The sequence below is a fragment of the Oikopleura dioica genome, chromosome 1 (genome assembly GCF_907165135.1).
Source record: "Oikopleura dioica chromosome 1, OKI2018_I68_1.0, whole genome shotgun sequence".
Classification (NCBI taxonomy): Eukaryota; Metazoa; Chordata; class Appendicularia; order Copelata; family Oikopleuridae; genus Oikopleura; species Oikopleura dioica.
This window is the reverse complement of record NC_137291.1, coordinates 10,495,879-10,522,307: the sequence shown is the minus strand read 5'-3', so window position 1 is coordinate 10,522,307 and position 26,429 is coordinate 10,495,879. Positions and strand designations below refer to the sequence as shown.

Below are 26,429 nucleotides of genomic sequence, written 5' to 3'. Positions count from 1 at the left end.
TTGTTCATTCTTGTTCGTAAGGGGTAAAAAAGTATGACTTAATTTTTAATACCTGCCTTTTTACTAGCTTGGAAATATGTACATAATCTTATTTACACAAGTTTTTTTCTTGAAAAAGAAAGTTTAGAAGGTCTGCTGAATAATTTTTCAGTCAAGATCAAAATGAATGCTTATTCGTTTTTGCTTTAGTTCTTTTCTTTTTTGTTTCTCATATTCTGAGACGGGCATTTCCTTATTTTTGGATGTACAAAGGAATATATAATCAGTATAAACAGCGCCTCGTTCTGAGATGTTGAGATTTATATAATAATAGTTTAAGTTGCTCACGGTGGAAATCGCGGCGGAAGAAAGGTAGAAAGTAGTTAAGAAGATTCAGTTAGAAATGTAGTTTTTGTTTTTTTGGATGAAGACACTTTCGGAGTTTCAAGTTTGAGACGTTTCGGCAGGTGGGGTGGAATTCGTATTGAAGCACTAATTCGAAGTTTATTAACTGTCCGCGTTCGTTACTAATGTCGCTAGATTGTTGAAATCAAGAAAGACTTACGTCTAACGCGATGCGGAATGCTCTTCGTAAGCTATTCCGCGGTCTCTCGACGGGCTTTGGAAGATCTTCGGCATTGTTGATATCATCGAAAACAGTTTCAAGGATCTGTATACAATCAGTTCGTCAAGCATCTTGAAATAACTTTACCTCTTTTTGCCAAGCGTGAGAGACGGGGCCGGTGTCAAAGCGCGAGTAGAATTCCTCGTCTCGATTCTCAATCGTGATCCCTTTCACAGTGGAAAATTGCTCAATGTCCAGCACGTCCTTGGCGTAGACAGCTTTTGGCTGAAAATGTTCTTTATAGTTATTGGCGTTATGTTCGGTGCATATTAGATGACTGCGCATGATCTCACGAAAAAAACTGGTTCTTCTTGCGTTATGAAAGTCAAATCTTCTCTAGGTCAAAACAAAAAACTTAAACGCGGGGGTCAGGGTTTGAAATCGCCTAGGCGAATTCGCCTAGAAGGCTAGGCTAGGCGAGGTTAGGCGAATTCGCCTAGACAACCTAGCCTTGGTATGAAATTTTCCAAGGCGAAAAATTTCGCCTAGCCTAGCCTCAAGGCGAAAAATATTGGCGACTTAGGCGAATTTAGGCGAAAAGGCTGGAGCCTTTTTTCGCCTAGCCTAGCCTTGAAGGCGAATTTTAGGCGAAAATTAGGCGAAAATTAGGCGATATTAGGCGAATGTAGGCGAAATCAGGGCGAAAAAATGTTTTCTTCTAGACATCAGTAGTTTCTTTTTAGCTTGTTTTACAGAAGGGAATAGCCTCAGCTGCCTTTGCAATCGAAAAGCTGGCTCGGCAAGATTTTCCGTAAATTAGATTTTCCGTATATTAGATTTTCCGTGAGATTAGATTTTCCGTGAGTTACGGAAAATCTAACATACGGAAAATCGAACATTATCTTAATAACCTTATCTTTAAAAACACTTGAATATACTGTGTAACATTGAAATGGAAATTGAGCTCTTTGTGGTCTTTTTGAGATTGAGAATTCAGATTCTGAAAATTCAGAGGTTGTAAATCACCTCGACCAACTCACCTCAAGGGTGGGGTGATCTGTAATCACCTCGATATTTTTTGAGGTGGGATGGGGTGGTCTGAAATCACCTCGGTTTTTTTCGAGGTGAGGTGGGGTTATATTGAGTTTAGCTAGATTTTTTCGAGGTGGGGTGGGGTTATATTGAGTTTAGCTAGATTTTTTCGAGGTGATGTCGAGGTGGGGTGCTTTGAAAGAGAAAATATGAAAATATTCGTATATATTATAATTATATAATTATATTTTTATAATTTATATCTAACTAAGTTCAAAACAGTCTTTTCGACAAGTTAAACATATAAAAGAAACGTTATTTGAGATAGAAATGTCTCTTTTGTTATAAAAGATTGAAAAAAATAGGTCTCGGGAATGAGGTCTCTGGAATGAGGTGGGGTGGGGTGGTTTGAAATCACCTCGAAAATTTTTGAGGTGGAGTGGGGTAGTTTCGAAAAACCCACTCAAAGTCCGAGGTGATGTCGAGGTGGGGTGATTAACAACCCTGATTCAGAAAAAGTTTATTTCGAAAATAACGTCAAAACTGTACATTCAGTAATTTTTAATGCCATACTTTTCCTTCAGAGATTCGAATTTCCGTAGATTCGATTTTTCCGTGACTCACGGAAAAACTCCGTGAGATTAGATTTTCCGTGAGTTACGGAAAATCTAATATACGGAAAATCTAACATACGGAAAATCTAATTCACGGAAAATCTAACCTCTCGCTCGGCAAACTTAGTTGTGTAAAAACCTGTCGCACGTCCTGTTTCCTGTTAGTACCTGTCCAAAATCGGGTCAAAATTTGGGCCTGTCCTGTGTACCTGTGAAAAATTAGGGTAAAAATTTCCTTTTTCTGACTAAAACAGGCCTGTTTTTCCCGTTCAGGTCCTGACCTCCATGGTCAGGGACTACGTAAGAGTTTTAGTGAAATCAAAAGTGAAAGACGTAAAAAGAGTTAACCAGTAAAAAAAAAGCCAGAAAAAAAATTCGTGTCTTTTTGTATTTTTTGATATATTTTTCACTGAAATATCCTGTTTTTTCGCCAGACAGAGGGCCTCTTTTCCGTTTTTTGACCTGCTCAGACCTGTCAACGCAGGCCCTGACCTGTGTTACCTGTTTCCTGAGCTGTGTAAAAACGGGGACACAAACTCGGCCGCCTTTTGAAAACATCCCCATATTAAAAGCTTTCTTTTCGCCTTTTGGCCTTTTTCGACTTTTCGCCTATTTTCGCCTTTTCGCCTTGTTTTCGCCTTTTCGCCTTGTTTTCGCCTTTTCGCCTAGAAATTTCAGAATTTTCGAATTTTTTCGCCTTTTCGCCTAAATTCGCCTTAGGCGAATTCGCCTAGCCTAGCCTAGCCTTGAAGATTGAGCTAGAGCCTTCGCCTAGCCTTTTTTCGCCTTAAAGGCGAAAAATTCAGAAAACCTAGCCTAGCCTAGCCTTTTGATTTTTCGCTCCGATTTCGAACCCTGGCGGGGGTTGACGCAAATTGAAGTCACGCCTGATGTGCCCACACGGCGGATCCTTTTAAGCTTAATCTGACTTATATAAATAATTTACCAATTGATGAGCTGTAAGTTAACCCTGACGTACATTCCAACTCATCGGATGAGTCTCATCCCTACTACCCCTCAAATTAAACTGACAACGCGCCTAAGGATTAGCTTTGAAAGACCCATAGAATGCCTCTCTATTAAGAATTCTTACTTACATCAGGCTTGAAGGGTGGATTAATGAGGCCAACACGGAGTCTTTTGAACGATATGGATTTGAAAAAGGGGTGTAGTTGAACTTCGCGGGCATTTGATTTGAACGCTCTCCGACATCCCAATCGAGTGGCGGGCTCTTTCGAGATTAGCTGAATAATGAATTTTAGCTAATTTGCGAAAATGGAAGAAAAGGATCAAGAATCTTTATTTATCACTATTGGTGTTGGGTTCGAAAATCAATTGTAACTAACCCTGGAGATTATTTCTTTCGCCTCAGAAGGATACTTGTTTGTTGATGGGATGCGTTCCCAGTTTGGATCGTCGTTCAGAACCCTTCTGTCGACTTCCTCGCGTTTAACGGATTCTCCACGGGTACGGAACGGGCCAAAGCCAGTTATCAGCTCGTAGAGGATGCATCCGAGGCCAAACCAGTCCACTCCGAATGAGTATCGCTCGTTTCTAAAAAAGTCGCTGAAGAAAGAAATAAACCCTTCATCCAAGCAGCTATTGTTGGTGTTTTATCGCCTCCCTTTTAAGATTTACGGTTTGTGTTTTAGTATCCTAGCGCGAGAAATATGCTTGCTGACCTTATGACTTCGGGCGCCATGTATCCAATCGTGCCGACGCGGCCTTTAACAGTGTCCTCGCCGGCTTTTAGTTTGACGGCGAGGCCAAGGTCAGAGATGCGGACGTTTCCACGGTCATCGAGTAGACAATTCTCCGGCTTTAAATCACGGTACAGGATCCCTTCGTTGTGCAGATCTAAATATATAGCTTTATAAGCTATTTTTTACAAGACCAGAGCTTATTGTCGGGCTTTAGTCGATCTAAAGATTGCCTTTTCGGGGTTAACTTTTCAAAGAAACGTCATTCTATTCAACTTTTGACTGAGGTAAAATAAAACGTCAAGCTCGTATTCAACAATATCTGGTTACAGCTCTTTACAAGGGCACTGTTAATCTTTCATACAGTACCTTCCAAGCCACAGCAAATTTGTGCAGCGTAGAAGATCGCACATTCTTCGGTGATATGCTTCATACTGTGAATATGAAACTTTAAATCGCCGCCGTTCATGATCGTTAGAACGAGATGAAGGGCATGTTTTGTTGCGTATGCGTAGCCCAGTGAGACGACGAATCTAAAATAGAAGTTTGAAAAAGGAAAGAGTTCAAGTTTTGCCTTGAATTGATGCTTTCAAGTATGCGTTTCTCATTGAGCGCGGCGAACTCGCAGTGTTTTTTCTTTATGCGCTTCTTTTCGAGCCTTTTACAAGCGTATAACTTTCCGGTAGCGCGCACCTGACAGGCGCACACCTCGCCGAAGCCACCCTTGCCCAGTACGCGGTACTGCCGAAAAGTGTTTTTGTCCACTTTCTGCTGCTCGAGCGCTTTCCATTGTATAAATCTGTTGAAGTATGTGCTTTGGAGGAATTCTAAAGGAGCGTTGTTGTCATTTTCGTGTGAACCGGAGCGCTTTCATGGTTAAAAACTCCTCTCAAGTGGGGTTAAATTCTCAAATGAAGCTTGTTTTGAACCATGAAAAGGGGGTTGAAATTTACCTTGGAATGGGTCTTTTGAAAGGTAAGAGCTAATTTTTGATCGGACGTCGGTAAAGATCTCATCCCTCCTGTCATCCGTGTGGGGAAACTCATTCAGGTATTCGCTGCTGAGTAGTAGGTCGAGCTCTTTCTTCGCGATTGCGACGCTCGAGGGATCGCTTGAGCTGATCGGCTGGCCGGTGAGCGGATCGGGCGGAAGCTCTAGGTCGGGAAGGGCGGGACGCTCGCGCGGACTCGACGGATTCTCGTCCGCGCTCTCGTCGGAACTGAACTCGAATTCTTCTTTGAGGTGATCGACGGTTGAGTTAATTACATCTTGTGGAACTTTTTCAAAGTGGGGATAAAATTATGAAAGATTTAGAAGCAATACTCTCGAAATTATCAATTTTCCACTGGAAATAAATGATTTTGATCCCGAACTTTAAGTTGATTTCGCGGAATGAGGAATTCATCTCGTATGTGCTTCGCAATTGCGCGTTTTCCCTCGATCGTCAAATCGTAGCGCCGCACTAGCTTGAGGAATTCAACGCAATTCCTCAACTCTTCCTTGCTCTGACAGAACTCGGTGAAAAGCCGCTGCCCGATCGGTTGTTTTTGAACAACTGCTGGGTACGTTTTCTCTTAATAAACATTCGACCTATTATTCAGCATTGATACTGCACCTATGCTTTGATTGAGGGACTCGCAAACAGCGTCGCTGACTGCCGGGAAGCTCAACATTTTTCGCCATTTTTTGGATTTTCCTTTTCTTGTATTATTTCCTAAAATAAATTAAGTTCTCTTCACTGGAATTCGTGATTTACCTTCTCTGGCCTTTAGGAGGACCGTATTGGCCACTATGTTTTCTAATTCCATGTCCATCATTACAGCCATATTATAACGACCTCATGATGACAAAGAAACAATGAGTCGCCATTTCGGACAACTTCGAATGATCTAAACAAAACTTGACTGTTTCAATTGAATAAATAAAATGAGGAACAGTAAAAAGGGCATAACTTCTAGTCAGACAGGGGATTGGGAAGGTGAATAAACTGAAGATGATGTTAAGGGAATAGGTATTGATTTTTCTACAACGATAATTACGTTACTATCTGGCATTTCAAAAGTGAAGACCTTGACATGATCCTAACTCTCTTTGACCTTTTTAATAAGCCGACGTGGCCACTTTCTTTCAGAGCACCTTTCCTCCACGACGTCAAATAGTCTCTAGGCTAGGATTATCCCGCAGGATCAGTAAAAGACGTAAAGCTCTACCCTAAGAGTTCCTTGCTCAGCGGACTCTCTATTTAATCATGTACATTTGGATAAATTGGGCGTATGAATTCAAGGAAAAATTGTGGTCTTGAAAGTAATAAAAACTTATGCGGCGAAAAGGTTGCGAAAACGCGTGAAAAGAGTAGTTTTCTAACGAGGCGTATTACGGTTATGGATGCAGTTGACATTCACATAAAATAAAGATAACGACACGGATTACTTTCGCTGGGAAAATACCGAACATTATCGGATAGAAATTCTATATCTTGGCAATAGAATTTAGAGAAGATAGTCCCTCTTAAAACTGTCAGTATATTAAGGGCGTGCCTGTAAAATGCCTTTGGGCAGCTGAGAAAATGCAAATTCTCCCCCAATAAATCAATGCGAGAGTGCTTTGACTCTTGATAAACCCCGCTGTTGTGAGCCATCAATTTGCCAAAATAGACGGCGGAGACAGGAGGGTCCCTTTGGTTATTGTTTTTGACACATTTTGTCTAAAATGCCAAATTGTTTTATCTTCTGCCCTTTTGAAAGTTCGTTTTTTTACAACTTATATCGATCAATACAAGAAAATATTTCGATATAATCGTGACGTCAACGGGGAGGAAATCGGTTGTGACGTAGGGATACACTCGAAATTTTAACAATCGCACCTTAGTCAATTAACTCTTATTTCTTAATGTACATTGATAGACTTTTTCTGACATCATTATATAAAAAATTTAAGGAGGATCACCGAAAGGGATCGTTCCAAAAATGCTATCAAGCCAATTTTAGTGAAGGGCCATCATCATGTTCATCCGCTTAGCATGGTCAATTGAGGAACATTAGAGAAATATAGATGATAATTAGGTTGATTATTCCGTCCCGGGTGGATATGACAATCGATATCACCGATTTTCACTGACTATGCTGATGAATTGCCTTATTCTCACTGAGTAACGCGAGAAAATGGAATAAAGTGAAAATATCGATTGCAAATATAGAATAAAAGCTTGGGGATGAATATTTAACACCGACGATGATTTTTATGCATGTTCGCTATTAGCTCTCCTCTAAGGTTGAGAAGCTGTCTCTCCAGAATAGTAATCGACTGTCATAAGATTTGGATAAATTTGAATGCGAGACAGAATTCATACACGAGTAATTTCCGTGAATGGGGGCCACTCGTAAAAATGCCAGGACGTAAATACTTTTTATCCAGGATTAACCGGCTCTTCCGGAATTCGAAGAAAACTATTTAAATTCCTGGATAATTTCTCAGAATAAACGAAATTCTTATTGTTTATAACTCTATCTATCCATACGCATAGTAATTATTATCAGCAGATTTTCCCTAAGAAAAGAAAATTCTCTTCCTTGATTTCTTCGCCCAAAAGTACTCTCTTGCCAAGCTCCATTTCAAGAAACTCAAGAATTCAAAGACTATTTTCTCGCCGGTTCTCAGGCTCTTATCTCCTTCAGTCTCAAAGAAATGGAGTAAGAGAAAGAGAAAAAACTATGTAAAGACTTTGCTCAAGGGCGCCGTGTTGGGCTCCCCTAGCCCTATTGTTCGCCTCCAATACTTTTTTTCTAACTGGGCTTGGGCACACGCAACTACTGCTGTAGTCTTCTTGTTGTACACATGATCACATCATCGAGAGGGAGAGTGCGTAAGATCCTCCTGAAGTATTCTTTCTTTATCAAACAGTGCCCAGCGGCGGGTGACGTCAATTTCAAAAAAGTATACTCCTAAGCAAATAGCTCGAGGCGACCTTGTTCCGCCCTCGCCCGCGGGCATGTTTGAACTTGCTTCAGGTCTTTTTCTGAAATAAATGTGACCCAAAAGGACTCAAATGCACTTGGCCATAAAATGGGTTCTCACAATACTCGAGATATCGGCAAAAAATCTTCAGGAATTTTTCTCTTTTTGTTTCTTTTTCCCAAATGATTTTCTCCCAAGAAAAATTTCTCTTTATGAACGGTTGGAAACTCTAAATAACGTACCCCACCCCCTAGCTCGCTCACATTTTGTGAACATTTTTCCCTTGCTCGCTTAGTTAAACTCTAACAAGACCCCCCTTGGTCGCTCGCTTTTTGTTACCAAATTCCCTTGGTCACTTTCCTTCTTTTGCTTTCTACGCCCCCTTGTTCGCTCTCCTTGGTTTCGACGGCGCATCTTTGCTCGCCCGCCTTTCTCCGTCATTTATCCCTTGTTCGCTCGTGAAGCCCCGCGAGAACGCTTTATAATGCATAGCTTATCTTCGTTTTTACTTTTGAACAGGCTTTTTTAATTGGATTTTCATGATTTTTTTTCCAAAGAAACTTATCTTTTTATGTTCTTTCAGGTCCATTTTGTGTAAATTTCATATCGTCTTCATAAGAGGAAAATTTTGACCCCCGATTTCAAGTAAAAATTAGTACTCGAAGTACTTGGATTAAAACTTAGAAACTGCCTTTATTAAAAATCTCATGTCTTCTTTCTCAAAATTCATTTATTGAGATTTTTGGAAAGAATTGACGGAAAAATCTGGGTTACCTACATGTACCTTGCAGGGTTACCTTGTAGAACGCTAAGGTGAAATAAACCAGTTTAAGCAGTCTCAACTTGAAGATCCGACTATTTTGAGTATAAATGTACCTATGAAGTCACACAATCAAGTTAATGGCATTATACCGCGGTTGGCATTTCTGACTGACTAACGCACATTTCATTAGCACATTTCGCAACGCTAAATTAGGTACTATTAGTTCAGCGATGCTACAATAAAGTTAACTGGACGCTTAAATCAGAGAAAATAAAGTTTAGTTAATGTAAAAATATTCATGGAAATCGAAAATATAGCTCCCAATGAAAAGCTTGAGTCCAAAGTAAGAGCGACCCAAGCCGAGCTAGGCTTTGGCGGTCTCGCGGCGAACAAGGGATAAATGGGTGAGGAGGAGCGAACAAGGGCACGCGTGGTGAAAAGAAAGGTGGCGACTTATGGAGCGCGCTGAAAAAAGAATGAGAGCGAGCAAGGGGATTTTGATGAAATTTAACTAAGCGGGCAAGGGAAAAATGTTCACAAAATGTGAGCGAGCAAGGGGGTGGGGTACGTTACATAACAAATTCCGTAAACTAATCATACGCCTTCCATAAAGGGGCTCTAAATGATGTCATAAAACATTGCTGATAGTAAGTAATCGCGTTTTTATTATGTCTTTAACGACGTCTTAATTTAATTTTGCTGTAATAAATGGACGTAAAAACTCTTTATGTAAAGTGGTAATCGTCCTTCAATTAGTAATTCTTCCACTAGAGGGAGAGGGGGCTCCTCCAGCCACTTTTCTCTTCCTGTGATTGGTCGATGAAACTCTGAAGATTGAAAATCTAAGTTCAAGGAAGTTCTGAGTTTTCGAGTCGATCGTTTTCCTTTTTGGCTCGGAAATCGAGTCGACTCGAGTCGAGCAATTACACCTATTGCGCCCATTGCGCGTCCTCACGGCCAATGGACGCGCGTTATTTACCTACGCGGCCAATTAGCGAGTCCTCCTGAGGCCGCCGTGGAGAGATTGAAGAAAAAAGGGTTGAAAACGAAATTCTGGAAGAATTTGAAGTATTGAAGAACTGGGCAAGCGAATTATTTAGGACGGACTCATGTCGGAAAAGGCTCAACCTGGGAATGTATTTCTCAGGAAAGGGGATAAAATCTCTGGAACGAACTCGCCTCAGGGCCTGATTAACAATTGCCTGGGCAGATTAAACCTACCTACGGGCGAACAATCGGCTAAAATACCAATCTTATTGGTGAAAAATGCGTTTTTCCGCTCAATAGACGTAGTTTCATCAGATTGAACTTTAAGATGATTGACTTTCAATTAATAATCTTGCATTATCCCTTATTTTTCATCATAAAACAATCAAGCGTCGATTCTTTTTTTTCTCAAGGTCAAGATGAATACCTGAGTATGCAAATATCCTGATTCGCGTGCAAAAAAAAGGAAGTTCATTTATTCAGTAAATCAGTGTGTGTACACTGTAACTTTAAAGACACGCTGTGGGCTCGAACGTCTGAAATGACAGATATCGTGCGTCAATTACAAAGTCGTATTTACAGTACGATTGTTATCCTCAAAAAGAACCCAAGCGCGGATTCTTTTAAAACAGCGTTATATTCTTTTTCTTGGAGATTCTGTTCAACGAGGGATGTACAAAGACCTGGTTGCCCTTGTCCACGATGGTCATCTTATGGGAGGTTCGTTATTTTCTCTTTTTGTTAATTTTTTGTTGGGACGAAGAATAAACCCTTTGCTGGACTGTTCAATTATAGGCAAAGAAATATTGATCGATGGTATCGATAGGAGGTGTTGTCCGACAGGTTCTCTCGCGAGCAACACTGGCCTTCCCATTTTACTCGGTCTGGGGCCCTTCCCAATTCAGACTGGGCTCGGCGGCCTGTGTAGAAAACCTGAGTCGGGAATCCTCAGGATTTGAAGAGCTTTCACGAAAAGCCACCTAGTGGAAATTTGAGCTCTCTGAGAACCTTACTTAGGTTTTCTACACAGTTTGCCGAGCCAAGAATTCAGAACTATACGAATGATTGTCTAGTTAGAGCATCAACTGTCTGTCAGATTAAATATTTACGCCTCTGAGCATCAAAAGATGAAAAAAATAGGAAAAAGCGGCTTAAATTTTTACATCATCCACTTTTTCAAGCTCAATCTCACTAGCTTGATCTTCCGAAAATTCCCTTTTCATTTTGAAGATCAAGTGGACAAGGTAGTAATCTCAAAACCTTCATCTGTTACGATGACAGCTTTATTGGTCATTCCATGGCAATCATATTTTCATTAAAACGCCAATCTAAAAACTCAACGTCACAACAAGTGGCGACTTGATTACGGGAATATTAACTTAATTATCCAACTTCTTAGATGCCGAAAAGCGAGCCAAGGGCGAAAATAGCTATCGTGGGGATGTGTGCTTGAATGTTTCGGAATTGACAAATCAGACGAATTTCACGGAAGTTCGCGAATATCGCGGATATTGGCCACTTACTTATGAGGTAAAAGCGGGTTAAAATGAAAAGATTTTAGATATTACTTTTCAGGAAAAAGAGCTTGCCCGGAAAAAGCAATGGAACTGGACGGATTCGATTCTTATCCGATTTGGTTTTATCACTCGAGGAAAGGGACTCGTAATTTTTTAATTCTCTTCGTTGATTTCGAAAAAAAGACGATTTTCATTTTCGACGCTTTCGCCTGGTAGCGGTGGCGATGCGGTGCCTAAATTCATACGCGCCGTGTGCCCAAGTCCACGTCAGAGACGCATAAGAATTCCTAATGAGCCTATAATGAATATGTTGAGCAGCTATTGAACGTGTTGACAGAAGACCATTTTCCAGACGTCATTTGCATAAACTCGACCTTTTGGGACATCAGTCGATGGGAGGAAGTTCGCCCTTCCAAGGACAAGAACGGTATTTTTCCATATTAAAAGTTTCTTCTAAACCATCCTGCAGGATTCAACTATTACCCGACGTTCCAGCGAAATATAGAAAGACTCTGTGATTTTATTCGGAGAAAGGAAATGGAAGCAATAAACAAATGCACACTTCTCCAGCCTTGTTTGAAAATCTGGAGAACTTCCATGCCAATCGCTGCAGAAACTAAAGGAGGCGTCCTTGAAGGAAAAGGTTTGTTGCTTCATCCGATCCCTCTCACCTTGTCGTTTTTGTAGGCGAAAACAACAGCGCGATGTACAGAGAAGATATCGCGCGATGCAACTTGAATCTGATCCCAATCATGAACGAGAAAAAGTGGGATGTATTAGACGCCAATTTTTGGTTCAGAAACTGCCAAGAACAGTTCCGAGAGAACGATGGAATCCACTGGACTGCCCATGCTCATCGCTGGTTGACGAACATTTTCCTTAGCCACCTCGCCGAAGCATGGGGTCTCGGATGGCCAACATATCCAATCAACGACCATTCGAAGAGCACAGTCGGTGCTAAAAAGTTCAAGGGAGTTCCACTTGAAGGACTCTTCACATTTGACGATGAAACACGAAAGATTAGAGAGACTCGAGGACCTGATGATATTCTCTGTGCTGAGCAATTGAGGCCACTTAATTGATATCTTTCCTGCTCCTGACTAGCTGCAACTGCCTATCATTGATAATAAATAACCAGAAAAGTCAGATTTGTACGTTTATTTGAAGTAATCAACAGTATCCCGGAAAACGATTCAGATGTTTTGGACTCATTTCATAATAAAAAAGAAGCGAATAAGTGGATAGTTTGAAATTTCGCTAAAGGAGGGAAAAGCTCGTAATGAACAAAAGGTCGTAAAACGACGATTTGAGCGCCTCAATATCTGAACAAAAAGAGAAAAAGTAACGAGGCATTTTTCTACGAGTACAAGAGAAATACATATTCTTTCGCGTTCCAAGCTTATTTTCGGCAAGCATGTCAAGAGCAGGTCTCCAAAACATGCTTCAGGGGATGACATTTAACGACATGAAGGTTAGTGAAAAAAGTGATTATGATATTTCAAACTGATTCATAAAGACTGGTCAAACAAAGTCAGTTTCAATGCCAAGAGGACCAGCTCCATCGTTTTCTGGAAGTCCTCAAAAATCTAAAGCGCAGCTCTGGCAAGAGCTCAAAGATGTTCAAGATCAGCTAGATCGTGCGACGAAGACAATCAATGATGCAGAAATAGCTGAAGACGAGATCATGGCAAACAATAGGCACGGTTCTTAGACTAATCTAACGTCTCTCAGATTTCTTTTATTTTCGTCAATAAGAGAACCATGGGAAGAAAACTGAAAGGGTCTCATGAAGCGACAGCGGAGCTTGAAGAATTGATCCAGGAGCATGCTCAACTGGAGCAAGATTTGGCGACTATAACGAAGGAGAAGGAATTCATTCAAGGCGAATCCGCGAAGCTCCAAAAGGGAATCGAAGAAATTCAAGGAGAGTTTTGCATTTTTCAAAATTAGATGTAAAACTTGATTTAGAAATGATTTAAACTCAAATCAGGGAGCGTAAATGCTACTAAAGATGAAGTCAGAGCTCTTTCTTCCCAACACATGGCGAAAGAACGCACCTTTAGCCTTGCTCAAGATCGACAAAATAAAGAAATCGGGGAAGTCAATCGCGATAATCAACGACTTCAAGAACAGCTGGACAAACTTGACCATGAGTTGAGCGTGGTAAATGCAGCAATCAAAGATGTTGAAGACGATTCTGAAGTGATCAAAAATTTAAACGAGGAATTCACAACGCCTTCGAACAAAGGGATTTTCGACAAGAACCAAGAGAAACTTACGTCCAGGTATCGAGAAGTTCACTTGGTTCTGTCTTATTTTTATAGAATCTTGGAACTCAACGCAACTGTCAGTCGGCTTCAGTCCGAGGCCAAAAAAGCAAAGCCAAAGATTCCCAAATCAGAAATCGAAAAGGCGCAAAGAGAGCTGGAGAAAACTGCACAGCGGCTCGAGCTAGAACAGCAGAGCAGACAAGCAAGCCTTCGAGAGAAGCAAGATCTTCTAGGTAGATAGAAACTTAAGCAATCAACCAACTGATTTTAAGTGGAACGAGAACGGGAAAAACCAAGATTGGAAAAGATCATGAGAGACAATGCTAAGTGGGAGCTTCGACAGTCAGAGATGTTCTTCGGTGAGGGTTTTTTTCAGCTTGAAATTGTGAGAATCTTTTGTTAAGACGACCTAAAGAAAGAAAAGAAAGAATATCTCTACAAGCTCGAGCAACTGAACAAGAAAGTCGAAGGACGAAAGAACGTCAGAAACTTCCCAGGAAGGGTTGAGCAGACCTTTGAGAAATCAACGAAGAGTACAAATTCGCGGCAAGAAACATATGATCCACAAGTGATTATTAGGCCCTATAGGGTCGCTTCAGAAAGAGAAACTTCTATCGGATCGATGGAAAGCCTTTCAGAAAGCGGACTGCCTATTTATGCCTGGCAAATTGCACCTGAATAAGTTCCAAAGCCAACTTAGTATCGAGCAGATACTAGTGCTATTAAAAAAGTTCAACCTAATCAGATACGTATTCTATCGTCACTGCTGATGATTCCATCACTGCTTTCAACTAACAACTGCACTTTGTCTAATAAACTTGCCGATTCCAAACACTGGTTTTCGAATTTTGTTGAAGTTTATTTTGAAATAGACGGAACAGAGAAAATCCTGAAAAAGACGAAAATCGCGGTAACACCTTTTTTCCGTTCACTACGATAGTGAATCCTTTTTTGTGATTTTTTGTAGAAAAAAAAAGAGAATCGTAAGAATAGTTTCACTCAAGAGCAAAGAGGCTTCACTCTTTGTAAAACAAAACGCAAAAGAAAATAACAAAATAAAACCTCACCTCGCAGCGAACAAAAAATTTTAAATATCCTTTTTTAAGCGAATTTCCTGAAGCGATAAATGTACAGTGAAGTGGGGGCTCTGAATAATTATGCGGAGCGCTGATAATAAAAATAAGAAAATACTGGTAAAAGACAGAGTAGAAATAGTCCTGTGTTGATGATGAGGTCAAATTGGCTGCTTTTTTGACACAATGAGGTCTTCATAACCAAAATTTAGCGATATTTCAATGATACTGATAGAATACGACAAATAGATAAAAAAGGGATGAGTATCTTGATATAGATAAATGTGTATTTGGTTGATGTTTTTTTTCAATCCATAATTCGTCGTTCGCTAATGGCCCCATTAGTAATGGGAAGAGAGGGAGGCGAGGCGCAAGAAAAGAGCATTTTTTTGATGAGTTTCAAGAGCTTTTTTGAATTTTTATGGTATTTTTGGTTGGAGAATGGAGAGCCCGATCATCGATTGAGATCATCTAGGATCTCGTTAATAAGGGCGTGAATAATTTATGTCTACCTTTAGCCAAAGTACTCTTGAGCGGCGTAGAAGACATAGAGGAATCCATCTTCGTCATGCTCGCCCTCCCAAAGCTCGGCTAGGGTTTGTGTTCCTGGGGGGAGTCCTCGGTCTGATAGGAGAAAGAATGCCTGGCCAGGGGCGAGGTTGAGCCTCCGCCTCAGTACTCGGATCAGCTCGGTGACGGTCACATGATCGGGGACCAAGAATTTTGTCTGAAGAAACGACATGTTTATTTGACTCGCTTTAGAGGTCAGAATCAAATCTAGGCCAAGAAAGCTGAAGCACGACTTACTTTGTCAAGAATAGGCAGCGACTTTTCAGAGGAAGATCGCTCGACAATTACAGGCACTTTGTTTGGATGTTGATCTCTGATGGCGGCCGAATCTCGAGCGCGGTCTTCAAAGGTCTTTCGGTTTTTGAATTCACTTCGCATTTTTTCGTTGTTTTATCCCACTTCTGAAATCAAAATTCTCTTTTTACGATTTTTTTGTCGAAATCGAATCTGTGAAGAAATTTTTCAGAAAAAAGGGAAAATAGCAGTGAGAGAACAAGTTTTGTGGATAGAATGACTAGGACGCGCGATTCGGGCATTGTTTTAGAGACGCTCATCTCCATCATCGTGATGATCCGATGACTGTTTACGAGACAGTGAGTCAAGACCTGGGATAATATTTTCCAGTCGGAAAACGTTCTCTTCGGAGATTTTTGAAGGCATGATCTTCAGCGGCACCATGAAACAGGCCTTGCTCTGTCCACTGAAGATAACAGTTATAAGTTTACTTGTCGATAAGAGTCGTTTTCTGGAGATTTATTAGCTGATTTATGAGCTCATAAATATTTTCTTTAGTGGTAATTTCCAAACCGGCGGTAGGCTCACAAATCAATTAAATAAATTCTCCGCCGTTAAATTTCTCAGAAACTCTATCACATTCAACGAAAAACACAAGATGTCATTTGAACCAGAAAACGAAGTATCCGGCTAATTGACCGTGCCGGCGATGATCTCACCCGGCGGCGGAGTGAACTTACGTGAATTCGAATTTTCCAACGACCTTGATGTTTGGATAGCTCGATAGAATAGGCATTGAATAAGAGAATTTGTTTGCGCCGGCAGTCACTAGAAAAAATGGATTTATATTTTAGAATGATTCTTATTTTAGATTATTCCTATTCTATGAAGAATCTATAAATCAATATTTCATTTGTCGATAAATATTCTCTAGGAAAGGCTCTTACCTTGGAAGTCCTTGACTCCAGTTGGAAAGGGCACACAAACGGGTCCCAATTGTCCACAAAGTTTGAACGAAACAAAGTCATCGCTCTATATAAAAAATCAACTTCTTTTTTTTCAGCTCAAGTCGACGCTCAGAATCCATCTTTATTCAGCGCGTGGCGGCGCGGTCTCTTTGTTCTTTCTATTCTCTCGCTCTTTTTGGTCATTTTGGCTTGAGCTCTGAGCTCAGAAAGATAGAGAATCGGGCGCGTCTCCAAAAAACGCGCGGATTGCGTAATGCGGTCATGTGATCAAGAAAAGCCTCTAAGTCAGACCCAATGTCACCAGACCTTACTTGACAGGTCAGCACGTGCCTGCATGACCCCACTGCCCCAAGGCGATCGTAAAGTTTAAAGTCAAAAACGAGAAGAGATAAGGGCTTCTATTGATTTTGTCGAAAATGGAAAAAGTGATGATGCGGCGTATTTTCAAGCGTGAAAATAAATATAATGATAGATAGCGATTAAAGACGAGCAATTTATTTTGGGATTCTCGTAGATAGATGGTGATACTATGTATTGATTCTATTGCGAAAGAGACGACTCGAAGTGATCATTATTGATATCAAGGAAGAGTACCAATTCTACAAAGTGCTTACCTGGCTTGTAAAGTCGACGGAAATCGAGTAATTCTGCCCATGGAAAAGCTCACAGGGCTGAACGTCGCAAGGCGTGACTTCGACATTTTGAACAACCATCCCATTGCTTCCGCAATCCCGAAATTTCACAGCATTTTGAAATTTTGACTTTTGAACAAGCGAAGAAAACGCAGATGAAACGAGGAGAAAAAATAATCGCATCTTCAGTCTTAATTATTTCTCTGAATTGTCTTTCTCAAAAACAAACTTGTGTCGTATCTATTTGACTAAAAGTTGATATAGACACTTGTTGCCTTTCCCTGTGTCTGGCAGGCCACATTAAAAATTAACCGAGTTATTATCAAGTATATTTTCTGTGGCGAAATAAACAAGAATGTTTCAAAACTGGAAGGTGATATAAAATGGCTTGTCTTTATTTCTGTTTCAATCGCAGTTTTTAAGTTATGATTTATTACAATTGACGAAGAAGAATCGATTTTTTGGAAAGGAACAGAATAGTGGGTGATATTAGGTGAATTTCAGTGGGTTGTCTTGATTTGTTTTGTTGGTGATTTGATTGTCAGCGGATGGTACAAACAAGAACAGTGTCGTTGTTGTTTATTTGAATGATTTTTGATTTCGAGTTATTGTGTGAACATCACCAGAATACAATTCGGACTCCTTTATCGTCAACATAATACTAAAACGTCCGTTTTTACATTGAAATTGAAATATTTTCAGAAAGCATAAATGATGATTTCAAAAAAAATTTTGCGGGCCTGGAACTCGTCAAAAAACTTCTTGTCTTGTTTTGTAGAGCTCGTCGAGACGAGTCGAATGATATATAAAACTCCTGACAGTTTTAAGATTTTCCGCCAAAAAAAGTGATAAGAAGGTGTCTTATCAAAAATTTTCTGACCGGCGCCGTTTTTGTTCTAGAAAAGCTGAGGTGATGCTTGACCCCGGAAAATGATCCTCATGGTCTGTTCTATTCCGGCAAAAAATTTCAGCTCGTCCTCACATATCCTGCTGTGCTTATCAGCGAAAAATCAAAAAATTAGTGCATTTTGTTGTCGCTGCACGTTCCTAGTTTCCGGCCCATTTACAGTCCCATTTTCCTTGGAAAATGAAATTTAACCCGATAACGAGAGCGGGAGCACTTAGTGCTCCCAGAGCTAGTTGTTGCATTGTGATTTTCTTCAATTTTGAAGATAATCCAAAAATTCAAAAAAACTTAGATTCTAGCACCTATTCCTCACTTACTTTGACTTTAAGAAATCTTCATACTCTTTATTTAATCCCTATTTTTTACAAAAAAGGAGGAAATTTTTGGAAATTCGTCTCGAGAACTCAATGTTACATAACATTCATCAAGAGAGCGCGCGTTCTTTTCGCGTTTTTCCTCACAAAAAAGAGTTCTCAGGAGTTCTAGACCGAGCATTTTTCAAAAATCCGACGAAAGCGCCGTCTTACAGACCAAGAAAACAAGCAGTTTTGCGCTCTTTTTGCTTAAAATTGTTCTAGATGGCCCGGGTGCACTAACTGCTCCCGCTCTCGTTATCGTATAATTTCAAACTCGCGTTATCGGGTTAACGATAAACTCGGCTGGGTAAATGATAACGAGCTGAAATTTTTTGCCGGAATAGAACAGACCATGAGGATCATTTTCCGGGGTCAAGCATCACCTCAGCTTTTCTAGAACAAAAACGGCGCCGGTCAGAAAATTTTTGATAAGACACCTTCTTATCACTTTTTTTGGCGGAAAATCTTGAAACTGTCAGGAGTTTTATATATCATTCGACTCGTCTCGACGAGCTCTACAAATCTAGACAAGAAGTTTTTTGACGATTTCCGGGCCCGCGAAATTTTTTTTTAAATCATCAAATTAGCACCGGAAAAGTTGAGATCGCGAAACTCCAATTTTTTCTTTTAATTGACAACTTGAAGTTGATAGAAAAAATTGAAATTCAAACGACTCGCAGCGAAGCAAAAAAGAAAAAGTAAACAGTTTGTAGGAAATAATAATACTTTTTGAATATAATATTGACATATTTCAATCAACTTATTGAGTCTCGGAATAATAACTAGATGAATACGAGCTAGGATAGGTTCAAAAAAGAGAAGTTCTCAAGACCTTGAAAATTCAATTGAGAATACAATCTATAGACAAAATAATGCAGTGCGTCAGGAGGCAGTACACAGATAAGGAAATTAAAAGGAAGTGGAGGCTAAATTCACCGACAGATAATTGACAGAATAAGTAAACGGGGCGAGAAGGCCCTTTGAAAATAAATTGATTCAAATTGAATTTGAAAAATCAATCGAAGGTTACCTTTCTCGACCCGTTTACTTAGAATAGATTTAAATGGTCACCGGTTAAATTCAAGTTAATGCGATAGAAGAGGACTTCTATTGTGTTTTTCTACCGGAATGACGTCTCGCAGTGGTCTTCGGACGCGAGCAAAGCGGCGAATCTTCAGCGGCGGTGATTCGGGCACTGGCTTCGGCGAATTCTCGCGAATGTTGCCGCTCTTTGAGCGGTTGATCTTCGCCTTGCCAGCGAGCACGAGCTGGTGATGGAATTCTTTACTTGTAGGTCTAAAAATGCTGAGGAAAGAAAAGGATTAGCGCGTGCGTACCTGTCTTTGGGTTCGCGAGAAAGAGCCTTGACGACGATTTTCCTGAACTTGTCATCTTTGCCGTACCAGCCGATTGGCTTCGTTGGCTTTTTGAATCTCTCGACGAATTCTTCTACATCAACGTTTGCTCTACCCAACTTCAATAAAAATTAATCCGGATTCATTGAGAATAAGGGCTTTATCTACCTGAGTTTCTCCGAGGCTCTTTACTTTTCCTTTTTCCTCGTCTTTGTAGTAGATGCCCAGCAGCTTCTTTTTACTCTTCGAGTCGCGGAAGTAGACTCTGTCTGTCAGCGCGAGGCAGCATGCTCCGGCAGACCAAACATCCGCCAGATCACCCTGAATTCGATTTAAAACGGATGAAAAAGAAAAGCGGTGCGCACTTGGTATTCTTTCTGCGGTCCGTTCCAAACTTCTGGCGCCATGAAGTAATCGGACCCACATGCGCTTGAACAGCGCGAGTTCTCCTCGGTAATCACCGTGGAAAGGCCAAAATCTGCGATTTTGATCTTCGGGCGCAACTCGTCCGCCAAATCCACGAGTATATTTTCCGGTTTGAGGTCTCTGTGAACGACTGTATTCTGAAAGAATGAGTCATTCTATGGTTTCTAAAGGAAGCACTTACATGGTGAAGAAATTTTAAACCGTCAAGCATCTGTATACAAATCTGGGCATTAATGAGACTATTTTCAGCAGCTGTCTTGGATTCCTGGATCTTTAGGATGTATCGGTTGAGGTCGCCATCAGAGCACAGCTCTGTCATGAACCACAAGCGCGAGTCCCGCGTTACCGAACACATCATTTCTCCTTTCAGGCAAGACTAAACGATAAATTAGTGAACTACAGCCATTCGAGTATTAGTACCTCAATAAGACGACGATAAGCAGAGTTGGTTTTGTCGCCGTGCTTGAGATATGTGAATTCTCCGTCGGCTTCGAGATATGCCCCGTGAAAACGCAGGACATTCGGATGATGCGGCAGCTAAGTTTTTTTTTTGATGAAATGAACAGAAAAAGAAGAATTACCTTTGAAAGAGCCCACATTTCCGCGAGCGCGAGATCGATGCCTTCCGGAGCCGAGCATGTCACGATCTGAAGAACAGAATTCGTTTGGTTCTAGAGTAGCGCTAGAATTGTACCTTTGCTGCAAGAATCTCCTTCGACGAGCTCTTCCTGCTTTTGTAGACCTTTCCAAAAGCGCCCTGGCCGATCTCATCGAGCAGGACGAACTCCTGATCACTCATATCATGTTCCACGGCTGAATCAGTTGATTTCCTCTGAACAAAAAAAACGTCAAAAAACTTATTTTTTCATGAATATAATAATAGTGAAAATAAACGACTTCTTTCTGTTTTTTGTTTGTTTTCGTTGCGAGAAAAAGATGAGAGAATAGTAAATGAGGAGAATTGAAAATTTTTAATTTGATTTTTTGAACTTTAGGAAAAAAACGGGCACAGGGGATGGTTGAAATTTTCATGGATAAAAAAGGGAGGACTTCAACGACTTGGTGTATCTGTTTTTGAAGGTAATAATAGTGAGTGCTTGGTTCTCAATTTCAGCAGGAAATGAGTCATTCCATCCCATATTGATTTCTCAGTATTTGGCTTTATAATTAGATCTTGGCAAACGATCGCCAGACATTTCATAGCTCATTAATTTCCCTGAATAGCTCTAGAATTGAAATCACTACTATCTGCCCTCGAAAACCGATCACTTACGCCCCATCCTTATTTATGATTAATTTTCAATCAAATCGACGAACCTGATCTGTCATCTACAAGTTATTGTTTGTACAAAATCTCTTGTAAAAGAGTAAGTGAAGCAAAAAACAAAAAGTAAAGCTCTAGAAATATTCTATCATCAATTAGCTCAGGAAATAAAATTTCTAATGATAACACAATGATTATTTTAAAATTTCAGGATCAATATTTAAGAAAAGATACTTGTTACACCAATGTGTACCGAATAAGTAGCGTTCTTTGACGCTCTACAAACGATTATCTACTGTAACTGTAAGGAAGGGTTATTTTTTGGAAGTGATTCAATTCAATTAACAAAAATTTGGGGTACCCATTCCAACGGGCGCATTCCTCTCCGATGACCGCATTATAACGGATTTATTCTTCCTCGAAAAAGTCGCCATTTTAACGGAATTTCAACAAGCCTTGGGCTCTTTCATCCGTTAAAATAGGAACTTTCTCGAGGAAGAATATATCCGTTAAAATGCGGACATCTAAGAGCAATTAGACCGTTCAAATAAGTACCCAATTTTATCTTTAATTCTGTCGTATCTTTATATATGAATATGTATTGCTTAGATAAAGTAAATAATTCTTTACTCGGTGATAGGCTTTGTCAAGCAGCAAATAATCAAATATCAATATATAAAGATAACTAGATTAATATTCAAAAAATGCTGTTAAGTTTTAGATTAGAAATCTGTGTGTATGTAAATAAAGTCAGAATATAAGTTGTATTTTGTCTGAGTCATTTTTGTTTTTGTAGGAGAAATAGTGCGACACTGGGCTACAATGTTGGGACTTGGAAAAATTAAAATATATATTTTTATATATTTAAATGCTGGTGTTCACGCATGAATAATATGGTGAGTTTGGTTGTGATTGAAATAATTAACAAAAATAGTAAAAACTGAACTGGACACAATGACCAATGAACTAAAAATAATAAAGAAGCTGAAAGAGAAAGGGAGAACGAGCCTGATCGGCTCTCTTCTGTAGCTTAACTCATAGACGCATGCTGAACCGATTCTTTTGCATGGTCAAAAAAGAACTCTTCGACCCTGTCAAAAGATTGGCTAGCATTCGCGAATAGGTTAAAGGTATCATTTGAACCTTTTTTCAAGAGAAAAGAGAGAAAACCCGCCTATACACTTTTTTAAATATAAAAACTTTACCCAACTCATCTTCTTTCAATTTCTCTTGAGAAAGGGATTCAAAAAATATGAGTTTGAAGGTCATACAGAATGTGGATGGTGATTAACAACGACAAGAAAAGAGTCTTTTTTTTCTTCAGACAGAGACCGGGAGCGTTTCCAGTGCGGCGCTGAGAATCGGCACAGATCCATCGAACAGTCCTCGCGCCCTAAAAATAAAACATCAGCTGCGCCGGTCGCAAAGGGGATGAATAATAAAAAAAGGGACACGTACTTCATGTTGTTTAACTTTTCCCGGGCCTTGTCTGGACGCGTAATCGCCCACTGCTCAATCTCACGCCTTGACAGCGGCTTTTAAAAGGGCTCAAAATGATGCTTAAGTGGCTGACAGATGAATAAGATTAATAAGAAATCATTCATTATTTCTCTTATGACAGAAGACGCAAGCCTTTCTAGATTAAAAACTACGCCGCAAAGCGGCTTCGCTTTTTTTAAAGCCGCTTCGCGGCTGTATTTTAAGCTGTTTCAAGACCATGATTCACGTAATTCAACCCAGGTAGACCAAATTTTCTCATTTTGTAGAAATCTAGAGCCCCATTCCTGCGTGTTTTTGAGCTCCGATTCCCAATCATGCGCGAGCATTTTGAAGAATTCGACCTCATGCCCTGTGTGGTTGTCGACGGCGACAAAGGGAATTTCGACGTCACCGTCATCGCCATTGTCGCCACCGCTGCTCGCCGTTTCGTCATTGTTGTTTTCGAACGAGTTTCCAAGTGAAGAGGTTGAGCCGCGCGGGATGCGCTTTTTGAAGACTTTGGTTTCTAGCGACTGCATCTGACCAGTCGAGCCAGTCGACTGGGATTGAGCCGCATTAACAGGCACTACAAACCAACATTAAGCAAATTATTGATTGAAATCAATTGGTAAATTTTCCTCTATGCTTTTACAAATTTAGCATAAAATAAACATAAGCAAAAGCAGCAAGTTCTTTTCAATTTCTGGTTTGGTAAAGTCAAATAAATTTGTACCTATTATCTTTTCCGGAGTTGTTTTTGCAGCATACAGAGGGCCAGGTCTTCCCTTGGGTTTGTTCCAAAACTAAAGAGGCTCAAATGCAAACACACGTCATTTTAAAATAGAAAAGTACCTGCTCGGGTTGGGCTGTTCCAGGACCGCGCCTGGGGGCGAGCCGCGCGGTCCCGACTACTGATGAGCCTGCATCAGCTTTTGGCGAAGTCGCCGCCGCCGCTCGGAAGCGGTCGTTGTTCTGTCTTTGCCCTGTAAATCAGATTTAGTTACTGTCGATTCTGAAAGAATTTTACCCCATGAATGCTGTGGTCCTTTCTGCAGGAAGCCGAGATTTTTGTTTAGCGGCGGATAATTTGATGGACTACTTGTACTGGTGCTAGAAAGCGCAGTTTGTACAGAGATTCGTTACTCAGTAACTGTAAACTTACATTGGTCGTTTGACGTTTTCTGTTTTTCTTTGAACTGGGGCACGCGCGAAGAAATCGCTGGCCGTTGCTGGTTTTGAATTTAGTCGTGATCTTCCGTTCTGAAATAACGGAGTAATTTATCAGTTTCAAAACCAAAGGAGTATTAGATCAAATTAACTACCGAGCATTTTTGGCAAGAAAGCAATTGCTTTCTTTTCCTTACATTTGTAAGGAAATGACTTTTTCCGGACTAGGCTCGGCAGCTGGCGAGAAAAACCCGAGTCAGGTTCTAAAGAGCTTCAAAAGCCGCTCATTATCGCCTGACTCAGGTATTTTACGCGGGTTAGCAAGCCAATTTTATGGACGAAAAAATACTAAATAATGATTAATAATGAATTCTCATATTGGACCCTTTTTCAGGAAAGACACATTGAACTGGCGTCAGTTTTGATGATGATAAAATATGAGAATAGCTGCTAGAAAGTTATCATCAATTTTTATGAATGATATGATATCAGCATAACTGTTGATCCAAAAACACTTTCACGATCAAATACTGTAATTTGGCCAAGTAAAATGCAATTGAATCAAAATACACCCACCCAACACGCATTTTTTTGTACGAAGTAATTACTGCATAAAGTGAGTACTTACAGATTGCAAGTTTTTGCTACTGAGCCATGCTGGAGCTAATTCGTAGCCATCGCGTCCATCTGTCATTTACTGCTCCATTTATTTCCAAATTTCCTCTTTTATGATTTCCGCAATTTCTGATTTTTCTCTTTTTGGTTTTCTCGTTTTCGCAACTGTTTTAAAATTCTTCTTCTTTCAACTTCTTTCTTTTGCAAATGAACTTGGCGCCTTTCTTCGCTTTTTCTTCGATTTTTGTATTATTCTTGAGCAAATTCGTCGTTTTCTCGCTATTCTAGAGTTTGCTGCTTTTCTCTCAAAACGTAAAATGAAATAAAATCGCGCGTTTTCGTCGTTTTTCGCGAGTTTTCGATGAACACAGCTCTTTGCGCTGGGGATTTCTGGTTGTTTAGTCAAAAGAGCTGAAGAACGCGGCGCTGATTGGTCGCTCCGAGGCCAATAGCCGCAAGGGGCACAAAAGGGCCAAGGGCAGGGCGAGAGATAATCCTGCAAAGGTGTTTTATTTCGGCGCTTTTTGAGGGTTTCAGCGGCTCTGTCGATTTTCCAAGCTCTGGGAAAGTGGCTGAGAAAGGGGAGGACTTTTCCTGATTGAAGAATTTGATGGAAGACCTTCTCGTTCTTGGATCGCGCGGACATATTCTCATTTTTTCTGACAGAATATTCATATCTCTGCCATATCATTACATAAGATTGTATTATAAGCATATTATATAATACGGTATTATAATCACTAATGAATGCCCATATAAAATATTTTTTTAAATAAGATAAAACTGCATTTCTTATCATTAAATTTGGTTGTTATCGATGATTTTAAATGCTAATCTTATTTAACAGAATTAATCAATTCTAGTTAAACGAACCATTCTGTCTTTTGAAACATTCAAAATTGCATCCGACTCGTCGTCAAGCTTAAATATTTAGGGTCACTTTAAATTTTGCAATTGGGTCAAAAGTTCATCTTCTTGTGTGTGGTGTCCGTGAGAAAGAAAGGAGGTGTGTTGGAATTATTTATTTCAGTTTCTTTTCTATTCCACAAATAAAAGATTATATGGATTGGCAAGGTCACACTTGGGATGTACTGTTTTAGAGCGCGATAAGCTGCCATTTGCGTTTTAACAGTAGCTCCAAAAGGGCGAAAAAGAAGAAGAATCGATGATCCAGATAATCATTTTCCCCCCTCCTCCATTATCGTGTAATCGAGCTCAATCAACATCTACTTATAATGTTCCTTCCAAAGACCCGTTGTTCCATTAAAAATGGAAATCATTCTCGACTGCCAAAGCGCTTTTATAACAGTTGTCGTTCCTTTGTTTTTCATCCCTCTTCGGTTTCATGACGAATTGAGCCTCAATGATAGAGAATGCATGCTGAATAAGCATGATGATTTTGCTTATTTCAATATTTCTGGTAGGAAAAATCAACGAAAGATTTTCTGATAGAATTTAAGACGGACTGACAAGTTGCGGCGGAGAGAGGATCTCGAACGAGAGCCACATTATTTACAAGAATACGATCAGAGACAAGGAGAAGACAGCAAGCTCTATTGTTGAGCGGGCTGAGGTTCTAATTCCTTTTCAGTAGGGCGAATTCTTTCAACAACAAAATGATCAAAGTTTTTAAGATGCGTTTATGAAAATGAGCTGGAGGTTAATCTGAAGCAAGCATTGGAGCCAACAAAGAGGGTAAGATGCGTTTCAACGGTTTTCTGTTATTACTGACTCTTTCTATCAGACGATCGTCGATTTGACATGCGAGGAAGCAAGAGACCGCTCTCCAAAATGCTCCAAATTGAAGAAATATTGCCATGCTCCAAAATACGTTGAAAAAATGAAACAGAACTGCCGATCTTCGTGCGGTTTCTGCAGAAAAACATGCAAGGATGCGAACCAATTTGCTTGCATAGCTGGACGCTCAAGATGTTTTTCTGATCAAGAATTTGCGGAAAAAGTTTGCCCCAAGACATGCGGACTTTGTGAATAAAAAATAAAG

The 26,429-nt window shown here is 40.1% G+C and overlaps 8 protein-coding genes across 8 annotated transcripts; 3 read left to right on the top strand and 5 right to left on the bottom strand.

Moving 5' to 3' along the window:
• Positions 1 to 282: 282 nt before the first annotated feature.
• On the bottom strand, positions 283 to 5,784 carry LOC145695755 (G protein-coupled receptor kinase 6-like). Its single transcript, XM_081772773.1, has 12 exons — positions 5,647 to 5,784; positions 5,506 to 5,604; positions 5,270 to 5,463; positions 4,844 to 5,177; positions 4,465 to 4,717; positions 4,260 to 4,423; positions 3,873 to 4,047; positions 3,537 to 3,744; positions 3,288 to 3,434; positions 692 to 829; positions 545 to 649; positions 283 to 471 (listed from the first exon to the last, which is right to left on the bottom strand). Exons 1-12 carry the CDS (start codon positions 5,714 to 5,716, stop codon positions 424 to 426), a joined length of 1,935 nt encoding a protein of 644 aa, XP_081628899.1. The 5' UTR covers positions 5,717 to 5,784; the 3' UTR covers positions 283 to 423.
• Positions 5,785 to 9,577: 3,793 nt separating this feature from the next.
• LOC145695873 (PC-esterase domain-containing protein 1B-like) lies at positions 9,578 to 12,257 on the top strand. Its single transcript, XM_081772916.1, has 7 exons — positions 9,578 to 9,754; positions 10,199 to 10,314; positions 10,994 to 11,124; positions 11,170 to 11,245; positions 11,407 to 11,538; positions 11,581 to 11,754; positions 11,799 to 12,257. Exons 1-7 carry the CDS (start codon positions 9,717 to 9,719, stop codon positions 12,191 to 12,193), a joined length of 1,062 nt encoding a protein of 353 aa, XP_081629042.1. The 5' UTR covers positions 9,578 to 9,716; the 3' UTR covers positions 12,194 to 12,257.
• Positions 12,258 to 12,439: 182 nt separating this feature from the next.
• Positions 12,440 to 14,199, top strand: LOC145695352 (uncharacterized). Its single transcript, XM_081772353.1, has 7 exons — positions 12,440 to 12,582; positions 12,628 to 12,809; positions 12,881 to 13,039; positions 13,106 to 13,396; positions 13,436 to 13,614; positions 13,654 to 13,740; positions 13,786 to 14,199. The coding sequence occupies exons 1-7, from the start codon at positions 12,526 to 12,528 to the stop codon at positions 14,061 to 14,063; spliced, it is 1,233 nt and encodes a 410-aa protein (XP_081628479.1). The 5' UTR covers positions 12,440 to 12,525; the 3' UTR covers positions 14,064 to 14,199.
• Positions 14,200 to 14,219: 20 nt separating this feature from the next.
• Positions 14,220 to 15,451, bottom strand: LOC145695357 (microtubule-associated protein 1 light chain 3 alpha-like). Its single transcript, XM_081772357.1, has 3 exons — positions 15,262 to 15,451; positions 14,967 to 15,181; positions 14,220 to 14,925 (listed from the first exon to the last, which is right to left on the bottom strand). The coding sequence occupies exons 1-2, from the start codon at positions 15,400 to 15,402 to the stop codon at positions 14,969 to 14,971; spliced, it is 354 nt and encodes a 117-aa protein (XP_081628483.1). The 5' UTR covers positions 15,403 to 15,451; the 3' UTR covers positions 14,220 to 14,925; positions 14,967 to 14,968.
• A 14-nt stretch (positions 15,452 to 15,465) lies between these two features.
• On the bottom strand, positions 15,466 to 17,083 carry LOC145695355 (NPC intracellular cholesterol transporter 2-like). The gene is made up of 4 exons (XM_081772356.1): positions 16,841 to 17,083; positions 16,206 to 16,290; positions 15,999 to 16,086; positions 15,466 to 15,724 (listed from the first exon to the last, which is right to left on the bottom strand). Exons 1-4 carry the CDS (start codon positions 17,039 to 17,041, stop codon positions 15,565 to 15,567), a joined length of 534 nt encoding a protein of 177 aa, XP_081628482.1. The 5' UTR covers positions 17,042 to 17,083; the 3' UTR covers positions 15,466 to 15,564.
• Positions 17,084 to 17,232: 149 nt separating this feature from the next.
• LOC145695353 (serine/threonine-protein kinase PDIK1L-like) lies at positions 17,233 to 20,752 on the bottom strand. Its single transcript, XM_081772354.1, has 9 exons — positions 20,597 to 20,752; positions 20,484 to 20,549; positions 20,323 to 20,439; positions 20,084 to 20,278; positions 19,842 to 20,039; positions 19,645 to 19,797; positions 19,459 to 19,595; positions 19,246 to 19,417; positions 17,233 to 17,519 (listed from the first exon to the last, which is right to left on the bottom strand). Exons 1-9 carry the CDS (start codon positions 20,699 to 20,701, stop codon positions 17,478 to 17,480), a joined length of 1,185 nt encoding a protein of 394 aa, XP_081628480.1. The 5' UTR covers positions 20,702 to 20,752; the 3' UTR covers positions 17,233 to 17,477.
• A 1,157-nt stretch (positions 20,753 to 21,909) lies between these two features.
• LOC145695354 (uncharacterized) lies at positions 21,910 to 24,908 on the bottom strand. The gene is made up of 8 exons (XM_081772355.1): positions 24,441 to 24,908; positions 23,808 to 23,905; positions 23,673 to 23,755; positions 23,498 to 23,628; positions 23,379 to 23,448; positions 22,953 to 23,231; positions 22,625 to 22,703; positions 21,910 to 22,559 (listed from the first exon to the last, which is right to left on the bottom strand). The coding sequence occupies exons 1-8, from the start codon at positions 24,504 to 24,506 to the stop codon at positions 22,487 to 22,489; spliced, it is 879 nt and encodes a 292-aa protein (XP_081628481.1). The 5' UTR covers positions 24,507 to 24,908; the 3' UTR covers positions 21,910 to 22,486.
• A 550-nt stretch (positions 24,909 to 25,458) lies between these two features.
• Positions 25,459 to 26,428, top strand: LOC145699109 (uncharacterized). The gene is made up of 4 exons (XM_081776359.1): positions 25,459 to 25,847; positions 25,888 to 26,017; positions 26,062 to 26,122; positions 26,172 to 26,428. The coding sequence occupies exons 1-4, from the start codon at positions 25,697 to 25,699 to the stop codon at positions 26,418 to 26,420; spliced, it is 591 nt and encodes a 196-aa protein (XP_081632485.1). The 5' UTR covers positions 25,459 to 25,696; the 3' UTR covers positions 26,421 to 26,428.
• Position 26,429: the final 1 nt, after the last annotated feature.

What these genes read in the sequence shown, in the direction of transcription:
- LOC145695357 (XM_081772357.1), bottom strand. Translation starts at nt 15,402, where the DNA reads ATGCGAAGTGAATTCAAAAACCGAAAGACCTTTGAAGACCGCGCTCGA. An exon ending in CGCTGCCTATTCTTGACAAA is followed by an intron (nt 15,182 to 15,261) that starts GTAAGTCGTGCT and finishes TCGTTTCTTCAG; the next exon opens with ACAAAATTCTTGGTCCCCGA.
- LOC145695755 (XM_081772773.1), bottom strand. Translation starts at nt 5,716, where the DNA reads ATGGCTGTAATGATGGACATGGAATTAGAAAACATAGTGGCCAATACG. An exon ending in CTTGAAAGCATCAATTCAAG is followed by an intron (nt 4,424 to 4,464) that starts GCAAAACTTGAA and finishes CTTCTATTTTAG; the next exon opens with ATTCGTCGTCTCACTGGGCT. An exon ending in ATGGCGCCCGAAGTCATAAG is followed by an intron (nt 3,745 to 3,872) that starts GTCAGCAAGCAT and finishes CGACTTTTTTAG; the next exon opens with AAACGAGCGATACTCATTCG.
- LOC145695873 (XM_081772916.1), top strand. Translation starts at nt 9,717, where the DNA reads ATGTCGGAAAAGGCTCAACCTGGGAATGTATTTCTCAG. An exon ending in CCTGGGAATGTATTTCTCAG is followed by an intron (nt 9,755 to 10,198) that starts GAAAGGGGATAA and finishes ATCCTCAAAAAG; the next exon opens with AACCCAAGCGCGGATTCTTT. An exon ending in AGGCGTCCTTGAAGGAAAAG is followed by an intron (nt 11,755 to 11,798) that starts GTTTGTTGCTTC and finishes TCGTTTTTGTAG; the next exon opens with GCGAAAACAACAGCGCGATG.
- LOC145695353 (XM_081772354.1), bottom strand. Translation starts at nt 20,701, where the DNA reads ATGAGTGATCAGGAGTTCGTCCTGCTCGATGAGATCGGCCAGGGCGCT. An exon ending in GTTTAAAATTTCTTCACCAT is followed by an intron (nt 20,040 to 20,083) that starts GTAAGTGCTTCC and finishes TCATTCTTTCAG; the next exon opens with AATACAGTCGTTCACAGAGA. An exon ending in CACTGCGAGACGTCATTCCG is followed by an intron (nt 17,520 to 19,245) that starts GTAGAAAAACAC and finishes CGGACGTTTTAG; the next exon opens with TATTATGTTGACGATAAAGG.
- LOC145695352 (XM_081772353.1), top strand. Translation starts at nt 12,526, where the DNA reads ATGTCAAGAGCAGGTCTCCAAAACATGCTTCAGGGGATGACATTTAAC. An exon ending in CAAGAGAAACTTACGTCCAG is followed by an intron (nt 13,397 to 13,435) that starts GTATCGAGAAGT and finishes TTATTTTTATAG; the next exon opens with AATCTTGGAACTCAACGCAA. An exon ending in ACAGTCAGAGATGTTCTTCG is followed by an intron (nt 13,741 to 13,785) that starts GTGAGGGTTTTT and finishes TCTTTTGTTAAG; the next exon opens with ACGACCTAAAGAAAGAAAAG.
- LOC145699109 (XM_081776359.1), top strand. Translation starts at nt 25,697, where the DNA reads ATGGAAATCATTCTCGACTGCCAAAGCGCTTTTATAACAGTTGTCGTT. An exon ending in TGCTTATTTCAATATTTCTG is followed by an intron (nt 25,848 to 25,887) that starts GTAGGAAAAATC and finishes ATAGAATTTAAG; the next exon opens with ACGGACTGACAAGTTGCGGC. An exon ending in CATTGGAGCCAACAAAGAGG is followed by an intron (nt 26,123 to 26,171) that starts GTAAGATGCGTT and finishes TCTTTCTATCAG; the next exon opens with ACGATCGTCGATTTGACATG.
- LOC145695355 (XM_081772356.1), bottom strand. Translation starts at nt 17,041, where the DNA reads ATGCGATTATTTTTTCTCCTCGTTTCATCTGCGTTTTCTTCGCTTGTT. An exon ending in CCGTCGACTTTACAAGCCAG is followed by an intron (nt 16,291 to 16,840) that starts GTAAGCACTTTG and finishes TTTTTTATATAG; the next exon opens with AGCGATGACTTTGTTTCGTT. An exon ending in TGGAGTCAAGGACTTCCAAG is followed by an intron (nt 16,087 to 16,205) that starts GTAAGAGCCTTT and finishes CATTTTTTCTAG; the next exon opens with TGACTGCCGGCGCAAACAAA.
- LOC145695354 (XM_081772355.1), bottom strand. Translation starts at nt 24,506, where the DNA reads ATGACAGATGGACGCGATGGCTACGAATTAGCTCCAGCATGGCTCAGT. An exon ending in AACTCCGGAAAAGATAATAG is followed by an intron (nt 23,232 to 23,378) that starts GTACAAATTTAT and finishes GTTGGTTTGTAG; the next exon opens with TGCCTGTTAATGCGGCTCAA. An exon ending in GAAAAGTTAAACAACATGAA is followed by an intron (nt 22,560 to 22,624) that starts GTACGTGTCCCT and finishes TTTTATTTTTAG; the next exon opens with GGCGCGAGGACTGTTCGATG.